This window comes from Carettochelys insculpta, chromosome 4 (assembly GCF_033958435.1).
Source record: "Carettochelys insculpta isolate YL-2023 chromosome 4, ASM3395843v1, whole genome shotgun sequence".
In the NCBI taxonomy this organism is placed as follows: Eukaryota; Metazoa; Chordata; order Testudines; family Carettochelyidae; genus Carettochelys; species Carettochelys insculpta.
Window position 1 is genome coordinate 34,656,010 of NC_134140.1, and position 23,196 is coordinate 34,679,205.

A 23,196-nucleotide genomic window follows, 5' to 3' on the forward strand; every position below is an offset into this window, starting at 1 on the left:
TTGTCGTCCTCTAGCCAGTTTCTCTCCTGACCAGCTCTCCAGCCATGAGCAGCACACAGACCCTGCAGAACCAACATGCCTTACTCCTTCTGCAACCCATATGCCTTTGTAAGTGTGTGAGTGACCGGGGGAAGGAATGAATGAAGGGGTGTGTGTGTGTGTCTGTGTGTGTGTGTGTGTGTCTGGGGGGGAGGAGAGAGAGCTGGATCTCTCTTTGGTTTAAACCTCTAGTGGCAGCTCTAGCCTCTTTAGTAAACCATACAGTGCATGTAGTGGAATGTTAATTCTTAAGTCAATAAATCCTGACTAGCGTAACCCTGGGTGGTGTCTCTAGTGTAATATAAGGTAACCCCTACCATGCAGTAGTGTTTACATGCTGGGCATCTTTAACCCAGGAGTCAGCAAGAGACATTTACATCAGTAATAACTGGGTGTGTTGCTACTTGTCTGTGACAAGAAAAGAAAAGTCAGGCTCAGTCAGAGCAGTGAGGCTGTGATGACCTTGCCTGGGGAAGGATATTGATGAGTTTCATTGGTTCAGCTTATTTTACAAAGCCTTAGAAATTGTGGAGTACACCACAAAAATGCTTGAGATAAAGTCGGAAATGCAATACATGAATCTAAGATTAAAATGTAAAGTAATGTTTGTACTGATGACTGGAGAAGGCCTCTGCTATAATACCAATGTCTGAAAAGCATGGAGAGAGAGAGAGTGCATGTCCACTATATGGCTCAGTTCTTATAACTGAACACACAGCCCATCTCAGTCATCTTGGAAGAGGACTAGGCCTGGCACAACTGATCTGATTGTGAGGATGAATAAACACTCTAGCCTGCACTCACTCCCAAACTTTTTTAAAAGATGGCTCAGTATGGTCTGGTTCTGCACCCAATAGAACTTCCATGGCCTGGTATCCCGAGAGTCTTTTGTCAGTTGTGTAGTCTGGGGTGAGCTAGGCAAAAATTCTTAGCCCTGTACTTTTATTGCTATAATTCAATCTGAAGCAACTGCAACTCCTCCATGGATATCCTCCGGTCACACCAGAGAAGAATATGGTTTTCATGTGGTGGGAGGATCACACACACTAAGGTTGCAGGGTTCAGAAACCTAATTTAGGAGATGGAGAACACCATGGAATTAAATGCTGTCTTTATGTATGGAGCAGGTCCAGAACAGTCAACACCTGCACAGGCTTCCTTGCACTGATCCATGAGTGTGCTTCAATCTCATCTAAGCAGGACCTCCTCTAAGGGTGAGAGAGCAGTTCATTTTTCATATTCATTAAGTCCTTGGCACACGACTGAGACTGCCAATAGGGGTGTGACTTACTGCCAGTTAGAGAGTTCATATTTGTGAAACAGATACTTATGAGCTACATATTGGACTACGACCAACTGAGTTTAGACATGCACCCAACAACTATCAGCCACTTTCACTCATTATTGATCGGAAGTTGTTGGGAGCCCATTATCTAGAAGCAAAAGGCCTTTTATTTCAGTGTCATCCAGTCAGCCACAATGAGGTTTTTTTTACTCCACCTTTCAAGATGCTGAAGAATTTTTAACTTTCCCTCTCATCTTGTATCAATACGAATTGAAAAAAATGACCTGCGTTTCATTATAAAGAACAAAAATTGATGCTGCCTGTCAGTCGCAAGGAACAAAGATGACCAAAAATATTTTGAAGGTTGATGTCAATTTATACAATTCATCAACAGATATGTACAGTTGTCTTTACACTTGCGTATCATCACTGCAATGGTAGCTTTCAAGGAAAGAATAGCTTCCATGTTTAACGTTGTTTTTTTCCTCCGTCTCTTGTTGTTTATGAGGTCTCCAATCTAATCCCATTTATGAGGTAAAATTCACACAGCTCTCTTAGATACCAGAATTAATCCTAGTGCACTGCACACTCCTCTACACGCTAATTGTAAGTTTTAAAATGTCTTTAAAAATGGTAAAATGGACATATCATGCAGTTCATCAAGTCAATGCAATCCCTGGTTAATATGCAAATTCTAAAAGTTAAGAAAATTCCTTATTAGTTCCACATGTTCACCCTATCTTTGGAGATGAATCATCTGTCTTTTAGTTGTTGTTTCTGTTAAGTGAAAATGTCACTGTACATACGTTTCACCCCCACAGCCTTCATAAGCTTAAGTCAACAACTATATGTTCGAATATCTGTGTGTTTCCTTTAAAACTGGAAGCAAAGAAAAAATCTCTTCGATCCGTTGACACAGCTGTGAAAGAGCGAGGTGCCTGCACATAGATTTCTTTAAATATTCTAAAAAGGTTCTTCTCGCTATCCCATTGGTATATCTGGGAGAAAGTGTAGTCGCTTCCCAGAGCTAGGTAGTGATTATTTTTGAAGGAAAAAGGCTGCAGTGTCATCGCCCCTCGAGATGGGAGAGCCTGTATCTCCACAAACTGCTTGCTATTCCACTTCATGACTCTGGAGTCACCAATAAATCTTGTGAGTGTAATATAGAGGCTGTTCTGCATCCTGAAGCTCTTCACAGCCAAGACATCCTCCATGTTGGGGATTTCACTGTGTGGGACAAACTTTTTTGAATTTTTGTTCCATTGGAGTATAATGGGAACTTGAGAGCGACTGGACAGGATTAAATGAGATTTTCCGTCTATATCAACAAATTCAGCATCTGTATCCCTGAACCACTCATGCAGGGACTGGTAAGAGTAGAAGCCTTTGTTATTCCATTTATAAACTGTGGACAGGCCCGCTTTAGAGCTATCTGCTATGACAAAAAACGTTTCACTGTCTATTTGAAACAACTCTATATCATTTGGCTTGGAAATGCGAGAGACTTCGATGTCCTGGAATTTGACGAACTTTGTCCAGCTTTCGTCATACTTGTAGATATGTGAACCCCCGAAGAGCTGTGCCACCACCACGAAGACCTGGTCGTCAATCAGGATTGCTTTGCATCCCACGATGGACTGACCTGTTGCTCAAACAAAAAGGAAAAAATGCTTGTACAGTACAATTCAACCACTCAAACAAAGCACAGGATTTACCAAATTCCCTCTTTCTTAATTCCTCATTTTGTTGTCTTCAGTGCTACCAGTTTCTTTTTACGTTCTCCATGGCAGCACGAGTTTCGCTTCTACAGCATGCAGCCTATCACTTGTTTGACCCAGCAGTAGGTGAGGAAAGGAAAATGGCAGCAGTGCACTTTGGAACAGTGGGGTTCTTGAGCAGTGAAACCCTTGACTTCAGGAACAACATACAAAGATATTGGTTGCTGTTTGTGTATGTTGGAGAGGGCAGGCAGTAGAAGGAATAGTGACTATGACCATGAGAAGAAGGATAAAGACAGTTTTGTGGGCATGAACCTGGCTGAAGTCTGACCTGAGGACTTCTGAGCAAAGAAACTGCCTGCAGTTGTTTGTTTCCTCTGTGTTCAAGGACACAAGTCTGTGTACATTTTTTGTGACTAGGCAGAAGTACACTAAGAACACACCTGACTTCTCATCCAAATGGAATCACCCTTGCAGGGCCTTGAAATATGACTAGCCGTTCAGCCCAAAGGGAGAACATTGATCAGTGGTTTAAGCACTGGCCGTGTGAACCCAGGGCTGTGAGCTCAATCCTTCAGGAGGCCATTTAGGGCTATCGGGCAGAGATTAAAAGAAAAAAAAAAACAACCTGTCAGGGATGGTGCTTGGTCCTGCTGTGAGGGCAGGGGACTGGACTTGATAACCTCGCAAGGTCCCTTCCAGTGTGTGTATTCTGAAGTGCAGTTTTAACATTGTGAAACTGGGCTACATAGGAACGCTGCTTTGCGACAGGTTAACGCAGGGATGGGCAACAAATTTTGATAGTGGAGATACTCCAAGAATTTGGTAAGTGGTCCAGGGCCACACTCTTCTGTGATATTAACGGAGGCGGTGTGGGACCTGGGATGTAGGTCGGTTGCAGGAGGGAGCTTGAGATAAGTGATATGGGTGTGTAATCTGGGAGAGAGTTTGGGTGAAGAAGGGGCTGTAGGATCTGTGTGCAGGAGAGGATTCTGACGTGGAGGAGGGCTGTAGGAGGGTTGCAGGGCCTGGGAGGGGGTTGTGACCTGGGGCAGCGGGGCAGGAGGGAGTGAAAGGATTTGGGTTCTGACCAGAGATAGGGGATTGGGTAGCAAGATCTGGAAGGGGGCTGTGACCTGAAGGAGATGGTGCAGGATCTGGGAAGGAATGTGGATGCAGGAGTGGGGGTGTGGAGGGTTCAGATTACATGGGGGATGGTAAAGAAGGAGGTGCAGGGGGTTGGGAGAAGGAGGAGATGGGGTGCCAGAGGCCGACTTCGGTCAGGAGCTGTTTACCTAGGTGGCTCCTGGCTACCTTAGCCAGGGTCCCTGACTTCCATGCTCAGAGCAGCTGCTAGAGCCATGTGTACAGCTCTAAACTGAACCCTGGGGGAGCCTGGGGGAGTGATACTTCACATGCTGCCTGTCCCGCAAACAGGAAGCTCCTTTTGGCCAGAGACTGGCCAACGGGAGCTGCTGGGGGCAGGGGCAGCATGAGATGCCTCCCCTGTCTCCACTGGGCTCTCAGCGTTCACAGACGCACACGTGGCTCAGCAGCTGACTGTGTGCTGAATGGGAGCAGGGCAGGCAGGGAGCTGGCAAAGGCTCCCACAAGGCAGATCCAATGGCTTGGTGTGCTCAGTCTGACCCTCGGGCCGTATTTTGCACAGCTCTGTGTTAACACATGTCCTCGTACCGTGTCTCCTTAGACCACTGCTCCTAATCCCGTTTTTTTTTTATTTTTTTCAAAACCCCTTACTCCCCACAGACTGTCAGGTCAGCAAAACATAATCACTTACATTCAACCTCAGTATTTTCCTGTATGTATTATAAAAAGCTGCAAGACAACTGTGAGGAGAATTCCCTCACATCCTCTCTAAAGGGAAATAGTTTTTCTGCAACAGCAACATAAAGAAAACTAATTCAGATTTGTCAAAATACTACGTTGCCTTATGCCTGTGCAGTCCCATTGACTTCAGTGGGGTTGCACCGGTAGGACAGAACAGCGTATAGTGACTGCGCTAATTTTGCCAGTTTAGTGGGCTGTATATTTGAAGCTCAGCATGAAGGCAAGATTAATAAGCATTAATGAGCACATGATGTATCAGTGAATTCCATATTCCATCTCTTCCCTTCTCCCATTACACACTGATGATACCACCAGTATAAATCCAATATGTTCATATATGTACCTGTGATGTTGTCATAACTTCTGAAATTCATTTCAATGTGGTCCCACTCCAGCACCATGCAGTTCTCCATGCTAGGCTGGGCAATGGCTACATACACATCGTTCTTAGAGTTGAATGTGTCCACTGAAACTGACTGGTATGGCAAAATCTGATGAACAACAAAATCTGGAAACAGACATTTAAAAATTAGAATAAATCCCCCCGGCGTAAGCACAAAACAATTGACACATGATCAGTACTATTGAAAACTATTTTAGGATTAAGTACTCTGGATTAAGGATTAAGTTTGTTACAGCCCTAATGCAGGGAGTATCACTGAGTGACAACTAATCATGCAGCAATAAGGGGAATATTTTGCTGCTCTATGCAGGTAAATTTCCCTTCAGAAATTAATTTACAAGCAGATCAAGACATGTCGTTGGTGTTAGCTGCAAAATCTGCATTCTATCTTGCCTGATACCTGTGAAATCAGACCACTGCCTTGCTTAGAAAGAAAGATAACAATTATAGTGTATCAGAGAGGTAGCCATGTTAGTCTGTGTCTTCAAAAACAACAAGAAGTCCTGTGGCACCTTATAGACTAACAGATATTTTGGAGCATAAGCTGTCGTGGGCAGAGACCCACTTCATCAGATGTAACTATAGTGTATATAGGAGTACTGTCTCTGAGGAGAATGTACAGTGTGAAATCCCTGCACCAGTGAAATCATGAGAATTCTTCTGTGGATTTCAACGGAGCCAGGATTTCTCTCCCAAAATACAAGACTCCAAGTTCAAAACTAGCTTTTGGCCACTTAACTGCATCTTAAAAGAATCTCATTATTGTATATGTGTCTCTGAAGTTGGAACTGAGCTCACAGTCTGCATTTGCCACCTTGTATTTATTCACCATAAACACTTCTGCATATTTCAGATAAAAACAGACAGAAAGTGAATTCCATTTCATGCTTGCCTTGGGATAACTGCATCCTAGCAACCTGCAAGGATAGAAATGTACTGCAGGAAGAAGCTTGGAAAGGTCATCTACTCAGGCCCCTGTGCTACAGCAGGAACAAGTATATTTATGGGAATTTTTATTTAAAATACCTAACTGAAGAAATATAACATTTAAGGGGATGCTGTCAAGTATCTGAGGTTTAATACTTGACCTACCTTAATGCTATCATCTACTGGAAAACCTACGGCGGCAGCTAAGGCTGAAGAGCAAGTTGGGAATCCAACTTCCAAATGCATCCCTAAGTCCCTTTGGAAAGTCCCAGCCGATATGGCAATTTTATTCTAAAATTCACTTGAGCCTCAAGCTCATTTTATACGTTGCACAGAAGGAGACTCAGGTGTGAATATGACACTTTTTCTGTTGCAACAGTAGCTTGGCAGGTCAGAGCAGGGTACTATTGTGAGGGGAAAAAAGACTTCTAGGGTGATGCCTGAGAGAGCAGCACCAGCAAAGTTCAGGTCTAGCTTAAGTGACAGAAGCCCTTTCTACAAGGAGGGGAAAAGACATGTGGGAGAAAATGAGTCTTTCATTAAGACGAAAATTCACCTCAGACCCACAGGCACTAGGCTCCCAATGCCATGCTGTACGTGTTAACTTTTCATATTCAGGAAGGGCCTGATGGCCCATAAATCTTAGCATCACTTTAATCATGTCCTCCCTCTGACTCTTGACAAGTATCACAGGTGTAGCCGAGTTAGTCTGCATCTTCAAAACCAAGAAGAAGTCATGTGGCACCTTATAGACTAACAGATATTTTGGGGCATAAGCTTTTGTGGGCAAAGACCCACTTCATCAGATGCATCTGATGAGGCAGGTCTTTGCCCACAAAAGCTTATACTCCAAAATATCTGTTAATCTATAAGGTGCCACAGGACTTCTTGTTGTTTCTGACTCTTGAAAAACTCTTGCCCAGTACTAAGAACTTCAGTGGTCGTTAAAGGCCTGTCCGTATTTCCTCTCCAGAGTAGCTATTAGTTGCTTCCAAAAGTTGCATGTCCGTCTCTAGACATGTGAAAGGCTGACCCTTGGAGAGTCATGCTGCAAGAGTTAGGACTGGGCAGCTACAATTAAACAAACAGAAAATCTGAGAGAACAGCCCCTCTTTTTTCTGGTGACTACCAACAGCAAAGCATGAGATTTTGTGGCAAGCTCTCCTGTACCAGTGAAATGGCAGATTTCATTTCCAACACCATGTGTATTTATGTTGATAATAGCAATGATGCTGGTGTGAAAGAAAGTATCCTTAGAAAGCCACAGTGTTGCTATCATCAGTTCCTTGGGAAAATTCAAGGATTAATGAAAAATGGTAGGTAAAATATATGAATAAAAATAAATGAAAGCTTTAAAAATGTAGTTGAAGATGGAATCATCACTCTAGCTGGGGTTAAAAGAAGGCACTTGGGCTTTATTCCTGATGGGGAAAGGCTGGCAGGTGAGGGCTGCCTGGGAGTTAGGGGATTGGCAGGTGAGAGTTGCCAGTGATCAGGAGACAGGAGGAGGTCTCTGAGAAAGCAGGAAACCATGCAGGTCCTGCCTGGAAAGATGGAGAAACTATCAGGAAGCCAGTGTAGGGCCCATAGAACCATGGCCAGAAAGGGCTGAAGGCTGAATCTGAAGTAGGAATTGAGGCTCTAGTTTGTACTTTCAACTTGCTAGCTATTCAACATAGGCAGGGAGATAACTTCTGGACTTCTGACCTCAACAGGTGCAGCTGGAGGGCCATAGAGAGCTGAAGGCTGCTGAGAGACATAGTGAGAAATGAAAGAGCGATGCCTCTGGTGCAAGCATAACCATGCACTTATGGGGTGTGGTTCACTGTCCCATGTAGTGGCACCTAGACCACTTACAGGCTATGGCTACATTATAGATGCTATTTTGGGATACAAATATATCCCAAAATAGCAACTCTGTAGCTAAATACCATGCTCGAAATAGCAGTGCTATTTTGAGCGTGGTATTTCAGTTCTAGCATCCCTCGTTGTATCAGAGGTAGTGGAAACTTCGAAAAAGCCACTTATTTTGAACTTCGGTGCCATTTGGACAGCACCAAGTTCAAAATAAGTTAACTCAAAATAAATTACATAATTTGCATTAATATAGAAGGTTATACAATGGAAGTTACAGCTATTCAGGCATATCTGTAGAATGAATGATGAACAAAAAGTCAAGACCCTGGTATTCAGCATAATGGATGGTTTAAATAGGAAAGGCAGATCCCACAGGGAACGAGTAGATGATGTAGTAGATTGCTGCAGAGCTAGTTTACAGAAACTAAGCCACTCCGCACTAGAAAGGAAAGATGGAAAGAAATCGTGAGGGAGGCATCAGACATTAACGGGCAAAGAGCCCTTGGTGGTTGTTGTTGATGATGATGATGAAATTGCGTAAATAATTTGGAATTATGAGTGCAGTGTAGTAGTAGCCAACAGAAAAAGCTAAAGCTGCAGAGAAGACTTATTCTGAGATCCATTCTGCCTTTTAGCTCAAACTGTAGAGACTCAGGCACAAAGCTCCAGAGGTCACAGGTTTCAGTCTACCTGTGGACAGTTACACATGCCCAGGGAGAGATGTTGAAACTGCAGGGATCTTGAGTGTGATGATAAGTGCCAGAGCTGCGTTTTGATGAGACTGCTGGGAAGTCAATTTGTTATGTTTCATGAGTAAGAGACACGCTTTGTAAGCACCATACATTATCTGTAATTTTCTGAAATAAATTAGCCCAGGTGAGGCTGCTGTATCATGATATTATACAAAAAAGAGGGGTGAAATAAAAATTAATACAGCTGTCATTAACAATGATATGGCCTCTGCCACTAACATCAACACAGTTTCAAAACAGTCTTAGGAGAAGTGTATGCAGTATGTGAATTTAAGAAAAAATTGTTCACTGGCATCATGTGGTCCAGAGCTTCTTCTGGGCTACATCTACACTGGGGCAAAACTTTGAAATGGCCATGCTCATGGCCAGATTGGAGAATACTAATAAGGTGCTGAAATGAATATTCAGTGCCTCATTAGCATGCTGCCGGCTGCAGCACTTCGAAAGTGCCAGGTTTCGCTCACGAGCAGCTCGTCTACATGGGGGTCCTTTTCAAAAGGACCCCACCAATATTGAAATCCCCTTATTCCCATCTGATCCGATTTGGCCATTAGCCAATACTGATCATACTCTCACTGAATCAACAGATAAACCATTCACAATACTGGCTGAACTTTTCTAGTCCGGCACCCTCACGACCTGACTGGTGCTGGACGAGAGAATTTGCCGAACCACAAGAGGTCAATATTGTCTATCAGTATTACCAACACTTCCACTAATTGCTAGGCATTTAGGGATACGTTACAGCTAAACATCAGCACAGGACACTGAGAGCCAGGATGTGTGGCTGTAAACAAACTTTATGGGATCACAGGAAACTTGGCCACACCTATGATAAGTCACTGTTCAACTAACTAAAATCATGCTGGATGAGAGACTTCCAGATTACAGAAGGTCAGTATGTAATTGGTAAAAGTCACTAAGCATTTATACAATATTTTTAGTACATATTTTAAAAAGACTGTCTATTGCCATTTCTATGGAGTTACTGAGAAAACAGATGCCACCAGTGGTTCTCAGATTTAGATTTTAAGGGCCCAATTTGCATTTTCACTAAGGGCCCTTAAAACTACACTAGCAGTAGAAATGCCAGAACATAGACACAAGGGCTTTTCCAGACACTCTGGGATCATTTCGGGCAAAATACCTTAGAAGGGTGTGATTTGTAAAATACTTTAATATGTTGCACTCTTAGAGGCATGAATAGATGCAGCTGACCTGCTTGAGAAAGATGTACATACAGCAACGTGAACCAAGTACGCTTTAGAGTGTGCCAGCAGTGCCTACATGGGGGACTTAGAATGCAACACAATAGAGTGCTTTATAATGCTCATTCCTCAGGAAAATTAATCCAAATTAATTAAAATTATGAATTTAAACCAGATTAGCTAAAATGACTTAAACTTCTGCATGGACAACCTCATTCAGAATTAAAGTGACCATAATTTGGTTTCTTTTAAATTAATTACATTATGCTAAACTGAATGAAGTTTAGTTTTGAATGAGAAAATCCACGCAGGAGTGTAATATAGGTTAATTAAGCCCCTTTAATTTAGAATCTTTAGTTAATTTGGATTCATCTTCCAGATTATCCATGTGTAAACAGGCCCATGTTAGGGTCTCTTTATATTGCTAGATGTGTGCCCCACTTTAAGGCCATTCTGTGCTGCCAGAGCAATGTAAAACTGCTCTAGAGTCAAAGAGAAACAGACCTCATAAAATAAAATTTAACAAAACATGGGAACAGTTTTTTAAAATAAACAAACAGTGCTCTGCAGAGTTTGCACGCAAGCCCTGCAGCTTGTGCCATTGCAAAAGAATGTGCAAGTAACTAGAAACAAAGTGAAACAGATTTTTTTCCACTGTCCAAAATGTGAAATGTGTAAAAACTAAACAGTGATAAAACTGTTAAAAGTAAACTTAGATTGCTAAAATTCTTTCAGTTTTAACAACTGATTGCGTTAAAATGTGTTTTTCAGTTTTATAGCATCCCTTTGATTAGATGGGGAGCCCATGGACCAAAAATGATAGCCTCATTCAGAACTAAAAAGAAGATTAAGATGAACATCGTCCCATGTTATGCACCACCAAATTATCACAGTGAAGCAACAAAAGATGACTTCTATGATAGACTGCAAGATGTACTTGACAAGCCACATGACGGAGAAGTGAGTATTGCAATGGGAGACTTCAATGCCAAAACTGGAGTGGACAACACTGGCTATAAAGAGGTGATGATCCCTCATAGAGTGGGAGAGATGAATGAAAATGGAGTAAGGTTTGCTGATATCTGTGCCTTTAACAATTTTGTCATCAGAGTCAGTTGTGTTCCCTCACATGTGAAGGCCAGGACTCTATTAGGGTTTAAAAAAGAGCTCGATAAATTTTTGCAGGTTAGGTCCATAAATGGCTATTAGCCAGGGGTAAAGTATGGTGCCCTAGCCTTCAGTACAAGGGCAGGAGATGGATGGCAGGAGATAAATCACTTGATCATTGTCTTCTGTTCTCCTTCTCTGGGGCACCTGGCATTGGCCACTGTCGGCAGATGGGATACTGGGCTGGATGGACCTTTGGTCTGACCCAGTATGGCCATTCTTATGTTCTTATGTTCTTATGTATGTTCTCACGTAAGAATTCACAAAGCTACATGCGTCTCTCCAGGTCACTTTACAGAGAACCAGATCGATCACCTTTGTATATCAAAAAAATTCAGAAGATCACTGCATGATGTACGAGTGAAGAGACAAGTCGATGTGGCCTCAGACCACCATATATTGGTTTCCAAACTGAAGCTGAAGAAGAACATGCCAGAAAGAGCAACCAGTAGACAGATATGACATCAGCCTCTTGAAAGATACAAAGATGCAGGGACAGTATCGACTTATGCTGACCAACAAGTTCCAGGTTCTATAAGACCTGTACGATGAAGATGCAGATCTATACAGTTGGTGGCAACAAGTGAAAGAAACAATAACAGCAACCTGTCAAGAAGGAGTTGAACCACAAAAACCCCAACGAAAGGACTGGATCTCAGCAGAAACAACGTGTAAGATACAAGAAAGGAAGCACCAGAAAGAGGTAGTTACCAGCTGCACCAGAGCAGCAAAGGCAGCAGCACAGGAAGAATACACAAAAGTGAACAGGGAGGTGAAGAAGAGTAAGAAGATGAACAAGCAGAGTTTCATAGAAAATCTGGCAGAAGAAGCAGAAGCTGCAGCAGTAAATGGAAACATGAAACACCTATGCAGCACTACAAAGAAGCTTTCAGAATAATGCAACAGACTTGAATGACAGTCAAAGAAAAAGATGGACAGGTGATAACATCTTTTGAGGAGGACCTATGCATAGCTCCAACTTTTCTACAATTTGCTCTCATGCTGTTAATCAAAAAACAAAGCTTGGGATTCAAGCAGCCAGTCATTCATTTCTAACACAGAGCATACAAGATCAGATTTATCCCCCGCGTAATTTCCTTTACACCAGGCCAGTGCAGTAACAGCAGGAATGAATTTTGCCAATGACAACCGTATAGTTACACATACACGGTCACACATTTTCAGAAAGAGTAGAACTAAATCAAATCCTCAGCTGCTATAAATTAGGGCAGCTCTGAGAATCTGGCTGTCAGGGTTTACACGACACTACACCAGTGCTTGTGTAACAATAACCTGTTAATGAATGCAGATGGATGTAAGTTAAGATTGGTGATTTTGCATCATTGTATATCATAAAACACAGTAATGGAGATTTCTGGTACAGTTCAAAGCAAATTCTGTTTTCCATTTGTGACATCAATTTGACAAAACAAGATATTATCATCCTTTACCTCTGCTGCTTCTCTTAGTACACTCTGGAGCATTGGCTTACAGTTTAGTCTATTTACTTTGTATACACCATGCTTGGGTTATATGTTGTACCTTGGCTTGGAAGTTTATCTTTACAATTCTGGCAATCAACTTTTATGTTTTCTCTCACACAAGACTTTAGGAGCTCTATCTCATCGACAGCTTGCTTTTGCAGAGATGAGAACTCAAATACCATTAATATGACTGCCATTCCTTCAGGGGAGAGATATAAGGCAGGCGAAGTAATAAAAATATATTGGACCAACTTCTTCCAGGTGCAATTTGCTCTCATCATACACAAAAACAGCTTAATGTTAAGGGCTGATATTCTGAATATAGAGAGACTGTATTCAAACACAGATAACAGATTGTTATATTTAGTCGACTTCTGACAATTAGAAATTCATGCAAGTTTGTCTCCACATCCTAGAGAATGCTTTTTACTATCTAACATAAATCAACTACCAGGATCCTAAGCAAAGCAGCACAAGTATTATCCAATATGTCTTATCAATCTGCATAATTATGTGCTGGAAACACTGCTCACACATAGTAGTTACAGTGCTTCCAGACTGTGGTCTAGCACTCTGTGAAATGTAGTTTGATACATTATATATGGTCTTATTCCAGACAACACCAAGAGATCTGAGTTACTGCGTTACGCTGAAACTTTACGGAATTTAAAAGTCACTGCCTTTGTCCCTTTTATCACTTAAACCAAATAAAATCTCATGTACTTCTTTTGGCTTTTAAATGTAATCTTCTCAGTAGTTAGGCTTGTTGTTATTCTCAAAATGTTTTAACTGAACCTTCATTTCCACCCCCGGCCCGAAATCATGCTTACATAGTAATATGGGGTTAATCTAAATTTCTAATCTCTAATCATATATAGTGTGCTTAGAAATATACATTCTGAATACCTGTAGTGGTGCATTCATAATCAAAGCTTGTAACATCATTTAACTTCTTATCCTGATATTCTGCTGGACCAACACACAGGACATCAGAAACAGTGGAATTTGTCATCTTTAACCACAAAAACAACCACTTGGCTCTGCAGTCACACTCAAATTTATTTCCCCTTAAATCTCTAAAAAACACACAGAAATAAACATATTTGAAATGAGTGGTAGAAAATGAAAACTGCAACATTGTTAGCACCATGACATACTTAATTCAAAAGTAGCTGAATTGTTGTACATTGATTTTGAACAGAAGATGAAAAAGATTTTCCATCTATTATTCTAACGCTATTGTTCGTCACACTTCACTGAGGTGTTGTTTATAGCAAATACAGGCCCCAGTTCTGGAAACATACACATTTGTAACTTTATGCATGAAATGAGTCTGTTCAGGTGCTTGATGTTCATAAACTCTAGCAGGATTGGAACGATAATTCACTAAATCATCACAAGAAGGCTCCCTCTCATTCTGTAGCTTTTCCATTGTCTCAGAGTTTCACTGAAATTCATAAACTCCTGTGCTTCACGAAGCCATTTCAGTAGACAGGTGGCTGACAATAAAAGCCTTATCAGTGAAGTTTCTATATTAGATTGAAACAGAGTATACAGAGACTAATTTCACAAACATCTGAAATGTTCACAATGTGTTTAAATTCCTGAGGATCATCATCAATGTGAATTTGAGTTAATTAAGCAAAACAAAGTACCTGTAGTTCCAGGGTTTCTTTTGATAATGACTGTGGCTTTACAATCATATTTTCCTATTTTTTTAAAAAATGTTTTGCTTTCCCTTTTCATGGTGTGAAAACCTCTGGGGCAAAGAAAAGATGAAACTGACTACCCACAAGAAAAGTATTGCACATGAGCAAACTGCTGTCAAATACAAAGTAAAAAAGAATAAAGAAAACAACTTTTTATTTAATTGAACCTCTTTAGTAAGGGTAATTGTAGGGTGACTGGTAACAACAATAGATTAAACAAATCACACAAGCTGGGATTTTGAAATTGATGGTGTCCCTTCAACACAAAAATGTTCACGAAACATCAGAAAATAAAGCTGCCATGTGCATTATTGTGATAAACAAGTCTAATTTAATCCTACTGAGGAAACATTTTAAAATGAGAATCCTAATTCATCACAATAAGCATTTATTTTTAACTTGGTTTTCTGTTGCAACACCAAAAATGGAACTTAAAGTTCAGATTAATACAGTCAGAAAGGCAGGCAACCAATAAAAAGATTTTCATTACTTACAGTTCAATGAGAGAATCTAAATCACTGAAGACATCCCTTGGCAGAGCTTTAATATTGTTATTAGCCAACGAACTAGAAAAGAAAGTTAGATCTTAACATAGTTATTACCTTGACTCCTAACAAGTTTAACATCACTTAAATAATGCTAATGATTTATTGTTGTTTAAGTTCTAGTACTGACCATGACCAACGGGACCACAAATGAATTTAACATTTTGTTTCCATTATGTGAATCTTTGCTAACATGTTGGAACAGAAAGTGAAGATAGAAACAAAAGGGAAATTGGGCAGTCTGTTTTTATTGCCCAAGAGGAATGAAACACACAAACAAGCAGGAGAATTCTGAAAAGCAAATGGAATTATAATTATTGTTTATTATGTAGTATCTAAGGTATTAGCAATAAAAAACTGCTTGCACAAATAAAGATTGCATGTTCAGGTTGTGTGTGTAACTTAGGTGAAAACCCCGGAGTATTGTCAGACCAATGAATATTTTTAAACATACTGGAGGCCAAGTTGTAACAGTCTGTAGCAGCCAATGCGCAGAGATTAACTTGGAAATGTCCTACGTAACACAAAAAACTAGTTTTCTTTAAAAGAGCAAGAGCCTCCACCATTAACAGGTACAAACAATTACCAACGTGTTTGCGGCGTGAGTCTTGGATCATTGGCAATGTGTAAGTGCCATTCAATATATGTTAAAGGACTTACAGATGGGTCAGATCGCGAAGGCCACGGAATGCATTTCTTGAAATGGTTTCTATTTTGTTTCCTTCAATAAATCTATACAGAAAAACAAACAAACAAACAAACAACCAAATACCTTAATGAACAGTAGTAGTATTTATGTTTTATCCTTCAGCCTCCTAACTTAATAAATATATACATAGGCTCCTGGACATATGGGCTACGTCTACACGTGAAGCCAACATCGAAATAGCTTATTTTGATGTAGCAACATCGAAATAGGCTATTTTGATGAGTAACATCTACACGTCCTCCAGGGCTGGCAACGTCGATGTTCAACTTTGACGTTGCGCGGCACCACATCGAAATAGGCGCTGCGAGGGAACATCTACACGCCAAAGTAGCACACATCGAAATAAGGGTGCCAGGCACAGCTGCAGACAGGGTCACAGGGCGGACTCAACAGCAAGCCGCTCCCTTAAAGGGCCCCTCCCAGACACAGTTGCACTAAACAACACAAGATACACAGAGCTGACAACTGGTTGCAGACCCTGTGCCTGCAGCATGGATCCCCAGCTGCCGCAGCAGCAGCCAGAAGCCCTGGGCTAAGGGCTGCTGCACACAGTGACCATAGAGCCCCACAGGGGCTCGAGAGAGAGCGTCTCTCAACCCCTCAGCTGATGGCCGCCATGGCGGACCCCGCTATTTTGAAGTTGCGGGACGCGCAACGACTACACGGTCCCTACTTCAATGTTGAACGTCGAAGTAGGGCGCTATTCCTATCCCCTCATGGGGTTAGCGACTTCGACGTCTTGCCGGCTAATGTCGAAGTTAACTTCGAAATAGCGCCCGGCGCGTGTAGCTGTGACGGGCGCTATTTCGAAGTTAGTGCCGCTACTTCGAAGTAGCGTGCACGTGTAGACACGGCTATGATGTTGAAGAAATATCAGTAGAACTGCTCATATTCTGTCTTGTTTTCTCTTATGGCTGAAGCACAAGAGAAGAATCAGGTGACAATGAAAGAGAGAGCTGGAAAAAAAAAAGAAGGTAAAGCACAGGCAATGCGGATAACCCTATTCCCTGCTTTCTACCTAGTTTATCATTCCCTGGTGAATTCTACTGACAGACCTGAGAGGGGAAGTTGGCCTGGGTACAACAGCACTTAGCAGTGCCATTTGATATGTGCGGCATAGTGAAGATAGACTGCAAGTTCCTCTGGAAAATGTTAGGAATAAAACGAAGGGAGCAGATTGCAGACAGAGGGAATGGGAAAGTGGCAGGGCATGACAATAAGATGAACCTACCTACATTTCAGCATCTGGGCTGAAATCGTTACGGTCTTCTTGGGTGCTACATCTTGTGGGGTCACCACCAAGACTAGCCCAGGAAATGGCACTCCCTACACTTCAAGGGACAAAGGGGTTGGAGAAATAATTTTGTCTTGGAGTTAAAGAGCAAAGTCAGGCACCGTGAAGTGCTATGTTGTGTGGTTGTCTCTTGACGATCAGTCCAGGGATGCATATATTGGTGCATCCCTCTGTAGTAACTGTTCATCTTCATAAAGTGACATGGACCCTTCGTCACACCAACAGCACAGATAAGAACATTAAGAAGCGGTCAGTGTTCTCCATCAGAAGGTTGCCTTGAGTTATGCATTCAATCTGCGTTCCAAAAAAGGTCAGGTTGTCCCCACACACCATATCCAAGGCTGCTATCGCTATTTTCTCTTCCTCTCAGGAGACAAAATTTTTCCGGCCGTTCCAAGATCTGTCGCCTCCTCAATTCGTGTAAATAACCAGAGCTCCATCAAATTCAATAGTTCAAGGTGAGGAAGTCTGGCCTGGGATGCTGTGACTGCATGGCCCAGAAAAGATAAAGTCCTGCATCCCTGAACCTTCTCTTGAAGGGACTCTCCAGTGAGAATGCACTTATCAGTGTCACTCTCTGGTGACTGACAGTATATTAGTCCAGTCCTTTTTCAGGGCTTCTAGGCTTATATGTTCAGAAACCAGTAACCTTGGCAGTGTTTATATATATGTTGCTCTTAACAGTATAGACACAATGTTGTTTTTGTGCAACATTATCTGTTGTGCACACTTCTTGGGCTGCCCTCCTCCTTGATCCCTTATTTCATACCCAAAGAAACTTTTTCATTTGTCAGAGGAGTAGCTTTACTCCCTGTACTTTGTCTGGTTACCAGTGCCTGGGAGAAACTGAAATTTGGAGTATTACTGATGCTTAGTATTTACGTGGAGGAATATGCCTTCTTAGGGTTCAATTTACAAAAGATGGAGGTGCGGACTTTTGACAGGAGGAAGCATTTTGAAGAACTGGAAGTGATGTGGATCACAGCCTCAGCTGAGTGCATCTGTCTGGCACTGGTTAATGGGGCGTGCAGTCTTGGGGTCTTGTTTGATTTCTCTCTGTTTCTTGACAGTATGCCATCTTCGATCAAATGACCAAGGCCTGGTCTACACGAGGCTACTGTGTAGCTAGAATCACCTTACCTACCATTGACTTACCTAGCTGTCCTCACTAAGGAAGGTGAACTCTCTTGTCTCTCTCATCGACCTCCCTTACCTTTTGTGATAGTGAGGAGTACAGGGGTCAACTGCTGACCCATGGTAGGCTGATTTTGCGGGTCTCCACCAGGTGGTGAAATTGAACCCTGGGTCAATATTCTGAGCAGGTCAATCTTCTAGGTAATGCAGACGGGGCCTCAGATAATCCATCCTTTTATTTTTCCCCAAACATAGGCTTGGCCACTGCACCTGTCACTACAAACATAGGCTACCACAGGATGCTATATTTTGGGCTCCACATGAACACTACTTGCAAGCTTAAGACAGCCCACCACAGACATAGATTTGAAGGTATGAATCATTTTTTTGCCTTCCATAAACTATCTACATTGTGATGCCTCCACCTGTAAAACTAATTAAGATCTAGATAGGCCATGCTGTCACTGAAAAATCTAAGTGCATAGAATCAGGGATTACAGCATATACTGTTTACCATATTTCACTATTTCTGGGTCTATTCCTTCTATTGTTGGCTGCTCCTTCACACTACAGGTTGAACCTCTCTAATCTGGAACACTTTAATCTGGAAACATCTGTAATCTGGCATGATTTTAGTTAGCTGGACAAACATTTGCCATGGGTGTGGCCAAATTTCCCATAGTCCCATAAAGTTTGTTTACTGCTGCCTGCCAGTCTTGGCTCTCAGTCTTCTGTGCTGTGATTTAGCTCCAGTTTACCCATAAATGTCTTCTAAGAGCTCAATAAAATGGGTAAGTGTTGGTATGCTGCTAAATAATATTGACCTCTCATAGTCTGGCAAATTCTCTCGTCTGGCACTGGTCAGGTCCTGAGGGTGCCGGACTAGAAAGGTTCAACATGTATAATATTAGTTCTGTAGGCACCATGTTTTGTAGAAACTGTTTATGGATGTGTAGCGGCCTTAGCAGAGGTTAGTGTTCATGATGCTATTCCAGGCAGCAATATAATGGTGGGAAGTTTCCTTCAACACTGAAAAGTTATTGGTGAAATGAATCTGGTACTCAGAAAGAGTTCAGATGCTAAAAACCTACTTCCTGATTTGAGATATGAAATCAGGTGAGTCATAGAAAATCCCTTTGAACGTGAAGTGAAGATAACTGGATAGTAAGACTAGTATACTTTTAAGAAAGAGAAAGGATGATAAGAAAGAAGAATCATAGAATCATAGAACACTAAACTGGAAGGGGCCTTGAGAGGTGATTGAGTCCAGTCCCCCGCCCTCATGACAGAACCAAGCACTGTCTACTCTAGACCATCCCCAATGGACATCTAGCTAACAGCAGCAGGACGTCTCTCTCTCTCTCTCTCTCTCTCTCTCTCTCTTAAAACTCCCCTGTGTGCAACCCTGCCACTGCTTCGGTGGAAATGAAGCAGAAATAAAAGGATGGGCTCGACTAAGCTAAGAAGAAAGTGGATGAAGGATAAATGAAATATTGGCCCGGACAAGGTAGTGCAGAGAGAGAGTGGGAGGGAAAAGTGAAGGAAAAGTGGATCATGGGCCTGGTCACAACAGACAGTGACTCTGAGACTCCGCACTTCACCTGCTGAGGGTTGTCAGCAAGCCATTATCTACGGATTGACATTTCAAACTCCTCCATTACACATAACAGATGGAACTAGCACCAGTTCTAGAGTCCTCAGCCCCATTTCAAGACTAGCAAAATACATAAAATATAGAACTTACAGATACTCTAGATGGAAGAGACCAGCAAAGGCATCATCTCGTATAATAGTAAATGAGTTAGAGTTCAGCAAGCTGAAAATGGAAAGCAGATATTAGGAATGCTTATGAATATCTGACATGCAGGATTATCCAGTTATGTTTACTGACTATCAGCAGACTAATCTTATTGACTCAGGCACATATTATTCCAACAATGTGTCATCTGGAAAATATTATGGAGGGCTGCTTTAAGAAATCAATGGCATAACTGATCCCCAATTCATGCCTTTCATGCAGTAGAAGGTATATTCCATTACCTGCATCATGGCCTTGTAACTTAGTGGATAATCAAAAAAGGCTAGAATTTGTGATGCATGTTAAGGCTACCTTTGCCACATCAGTGGTGCAAAGTGGCTCAAGACAGCCAGCAGATAATTCCCCCTATATTCTTTGCCAGCAGAGGTGGCTGTGCCTCATACAAGGTCAGCAGTATAAGTCATAGAGCAGTTGACAGGAGCTACTCTAGTTTCTGCCAAGGCTGGGGATCGGGAAAATACAACCTGCCTCAGCTCTGTTCAGCAGGGTGTGGAGCATCTGCCCTGCAGTGTTTGCAGTCAATTGCATATCTATCTGCTCAAAAATATGCTCTTTCTTTATGCTCTTCATCTGTATGAAAAGGAAACCCCACTTAAAGACTAGACTACTTCCAAAAATCTCACAAGGTCTCCTGGAACTCCCAGCAGTTATAAGGGAATACGTCTTTTTGCATAGTTTTAGGCAATTCACTAAAGTTCATTTGGAATGCTAATGAATATAAAATGCACACTTTCTCTGTGATTCTAGGTCAGTATGCTAATTCTAGACAAATACTCTTTAAACTAACCCCAAGAAATCTGAGGAAGATTGAGATGGCAACTAAAATAACTCCCTGTATTGCTATTTTGCCAGGGTCACTAACACATCAGAACCAGTACCAAAGACTGCCCATAGCAATGGTTATTTCATTTCACACCTTAAGCTACTACCTTCACATCTTGAATCATTCAAATTCTTGTGTTTGAAAGGCAAACATTATAGAATACATTAACTAGTAACATTTGACTGGGAGGGTGATCAAGATAAGTGGTTAAGGTGACAGTCACCCCGCCCCCATGCCGATCTCCTCAGTGACATGAACAAACTAACCACACTGGGGTAGGGGCTCTTTGGCCTCCCCCTGGGAATAATCTGGTTCCCTCACTTTGCAATAAGATCTGCAGGACACCTCACCACTACACCACAAATTCTGCACAAAATGAACAGGCAGCCTGTCTCCGCATAGCCCTCTTCTCAGGACACAGCCCTCTCCCTGCCATCTTTTTGACATTACAGGTAGGCCAGGCCTTCACGCACTTTGCCTTGGCTTGCTTCTCTTGGATTCCTGACAGTGTTTCTGAGGGGTGAGGGCTGGAGCTCAGCACTGGGGCTGAGCTCGCATTCCAGCTCTCTTGAACAAATCTTCTGTAGCCCCTAAGAAGCCCAAGACGGTGCCCTGTGAGCATGCTCTGATCTCAGCCTAGCTCTCCCTTTCAAAGAAGGGAAGAGCTCAGGGCTGGAGGTCACCAGCCTCTCCTTCCCCTGAGTTCACTCTATAGCCTTGTCTACAGTGAGATAAAAACACTGCATTTGCAAACATTAACTAGCAACATGTTAAACACGGCTTTTCCTTAGTGCACATAAGTGGCAGCTGGTTAGTGAACACATTTTTCTACCCCAGGGGCTGCTCTACAGAAGACGTGGGGTGCTGCCAGCCCCGCCCTTTCCTGGTGGCACTCCATGGTGCTGCACCAAAGGGGATGAAGACCTTTCCTCATCCTCTCATCCCCTTGCTCCCTGTTGTTCTCTCCCCTGGGCTGCTGGAAAAAAGGGGGAAACAAAGGCATGTGGCACAATTGTATTTGTTGGGTTTTGTTTATTCAAAGATATAAAGGTGAGGTGAGTCCCCTCACTAGTGGGGCTTAGCCCCATTCACCCCTCCTGGCCAGATCCTACCACGGTCTATTCTCTGTCAGCAGTTCCCACTTTTAATTTATCCATCTCTGGCACTTACCTGACCCCGTTTCTGTAATGCATGGCAGCATTTTAATTTAATGTGTGTTATCACAACAACACAGGGAAGTGCTGTTACCTAAGTGTTTATTCATATGGCACTGAGTCATTGTCAAGAGGATATAGGCTCCTGTGAGCCTAAAACCTTGTTAAAATGACATGTAGTGTCCCAAAGTAGTTAGACATTGCATCACTAAGCACAGCAGCACCTAAAAACTTGGGCCAGAGGGACTAAGCAGCTTGCCAAGGTCACCCAGGAAGTCTGCAGCAGAGCAGAGAACTGAATGCAGGGCTCCCTATATCCCACCATAAACACCCAAACCACTGCACTGTCCTTCCAGGACAGTCACCACTTCCTAGACAGATTTGGTGGGACTGGAACCTGTAGCTTCAAAGCCCAACACTTTCCACTAAGCCACAGTCAACTCAACACATTTTGCTTAAGAGATTTTGCGCTCTTATAGGCAGCACAAAATTCTCCTCCTTTGAATGATCCGGACTTTGACAGCCCACTTTCCCTAAAAGAGCCAATCACCTTTGACATCAATAACCTCCCCCGCCCCAGGTAATGCCAGATTCATTGGCATAGAAAGAACATGATATTGAAGTGAGATCAATCATGTGACTCCACGAGGGAAATTCTCTCCTCAACTTGTGCAGTACGGACCTTTAAAAGCATTTAAATCTGCAAAGAAACATATTCTCTCAGTAAATTAGCAATAATTTCCTAAAGGGTTTTATGCATTTTTGTCACTGAAGCAAATGCATTCTTAGTGTATTGTTACACCACTGAAGTCAATGGGGTTACCCAGTGATTAACTTATCCATCATCTTCTTTCTGAAGGTACCACTGTGCCTGTATCTAGGGGGATTTTGGCGGAAGTTTTAGTGAGAGCTGTGTTTTGTTGGGAATTGCCGTACTTACAGCAGCTGCAGGGAGGGCAGATGGACAAACATTCTGTCCTTGATTTCAGAAAATGTTCCATTTACCAGGCTCCTGAGAGGAGAAAAGCAGGAAAATCCAAGAGCTCTTTATCATCATTTCCACTAGCACATCCCGGCATCCTCCCCATTTGGTTGGTCTGGCCCCAGCAAACAGAGCGAATAGTCATGTTGAAAGGTTGTTTAATTCTGCTCCTCGCTCTGCTTCTCCCCACTAAGCTTGGAAAGTTCCCCTTTCACTGTAGCCTCACATTAATCTTTAACACCAGGCACTTTTAGCCTCTTGGTAAGTACTCTCTCTGGAGTGGGAGGGTAGTTCTGCCTAGTATTTTTGGACTCTTACAGAGAAAAAAGAACAAAAGAA

At 42.3% G+C, this 23,196-nt stretch overlaps 1 protein-coding gene and 1 long non-coding RNA gene across 3 annotated transcripts in view; one reads left to right on the plus strand and one right to left on the minus strand.

Annotated features, from left to right (window-relative positions):
- On the plus strand, nucleotides 1-11,592 carry LOC142012001 (uncharacterized). Its single transcript, XR_012645239.1, has 3 exons — nucleotides 1-108; nucleotides 10,809-10,997; nucleotides 11,491-11,592. It is a non-coding gene; the product is annotated as an uncharacterized LOC142012001 (long non-coding RNA).
- Nucleotides 1,159-23,196, minus strand: part of LGI2 (leucine rich repeat LGI family member 2) — a 27,868-nt gene continuing 5,830 nt past the window's right edge. Inside the window, exons 2-8 of one of the 2 annotated variants that reach the window (XM_074991764.1) lie at nucleotides 22,816-22,887; nucleotides 19,824-19,895; nucleotides 15,603-15,674; nucleotides 14,892-14,963; nucleotides 13,595-13,764; nucleotides 5,234-5,398; nucleotides 1,159-2,966 (exon numbers count right to left, since the gene is read on the minus strand). In XM_074991764.1, coding sequence (XP_074847865.1) covers nucleotides 2,149-2,966; nucleotides 5,234-5,398; nucleotides 13,595-13,764; nucleotides 14,892-14,963; nucleotides 15,603-15,674; nucleotides 19,824-19,895; nucleotides 22,816-22,887 — 1,441 coding nt within the window. In that variant the 3' untranslated portion in view covers nucleotides 1,159-2,148. The remainder of the gene's footprint in view (nucleotides 2,967-5,233; nucleotides 5,399-13,594; nucleotides 13,765-14,891; nucleotides 14,964-15,602; nucleotides 15,675-19,823; nucleotides 19,896-22,815; nucleotides 22,888-23,196) is intronic. The other variant, XM_074991766.1, reaches the window with a different exon arrangement.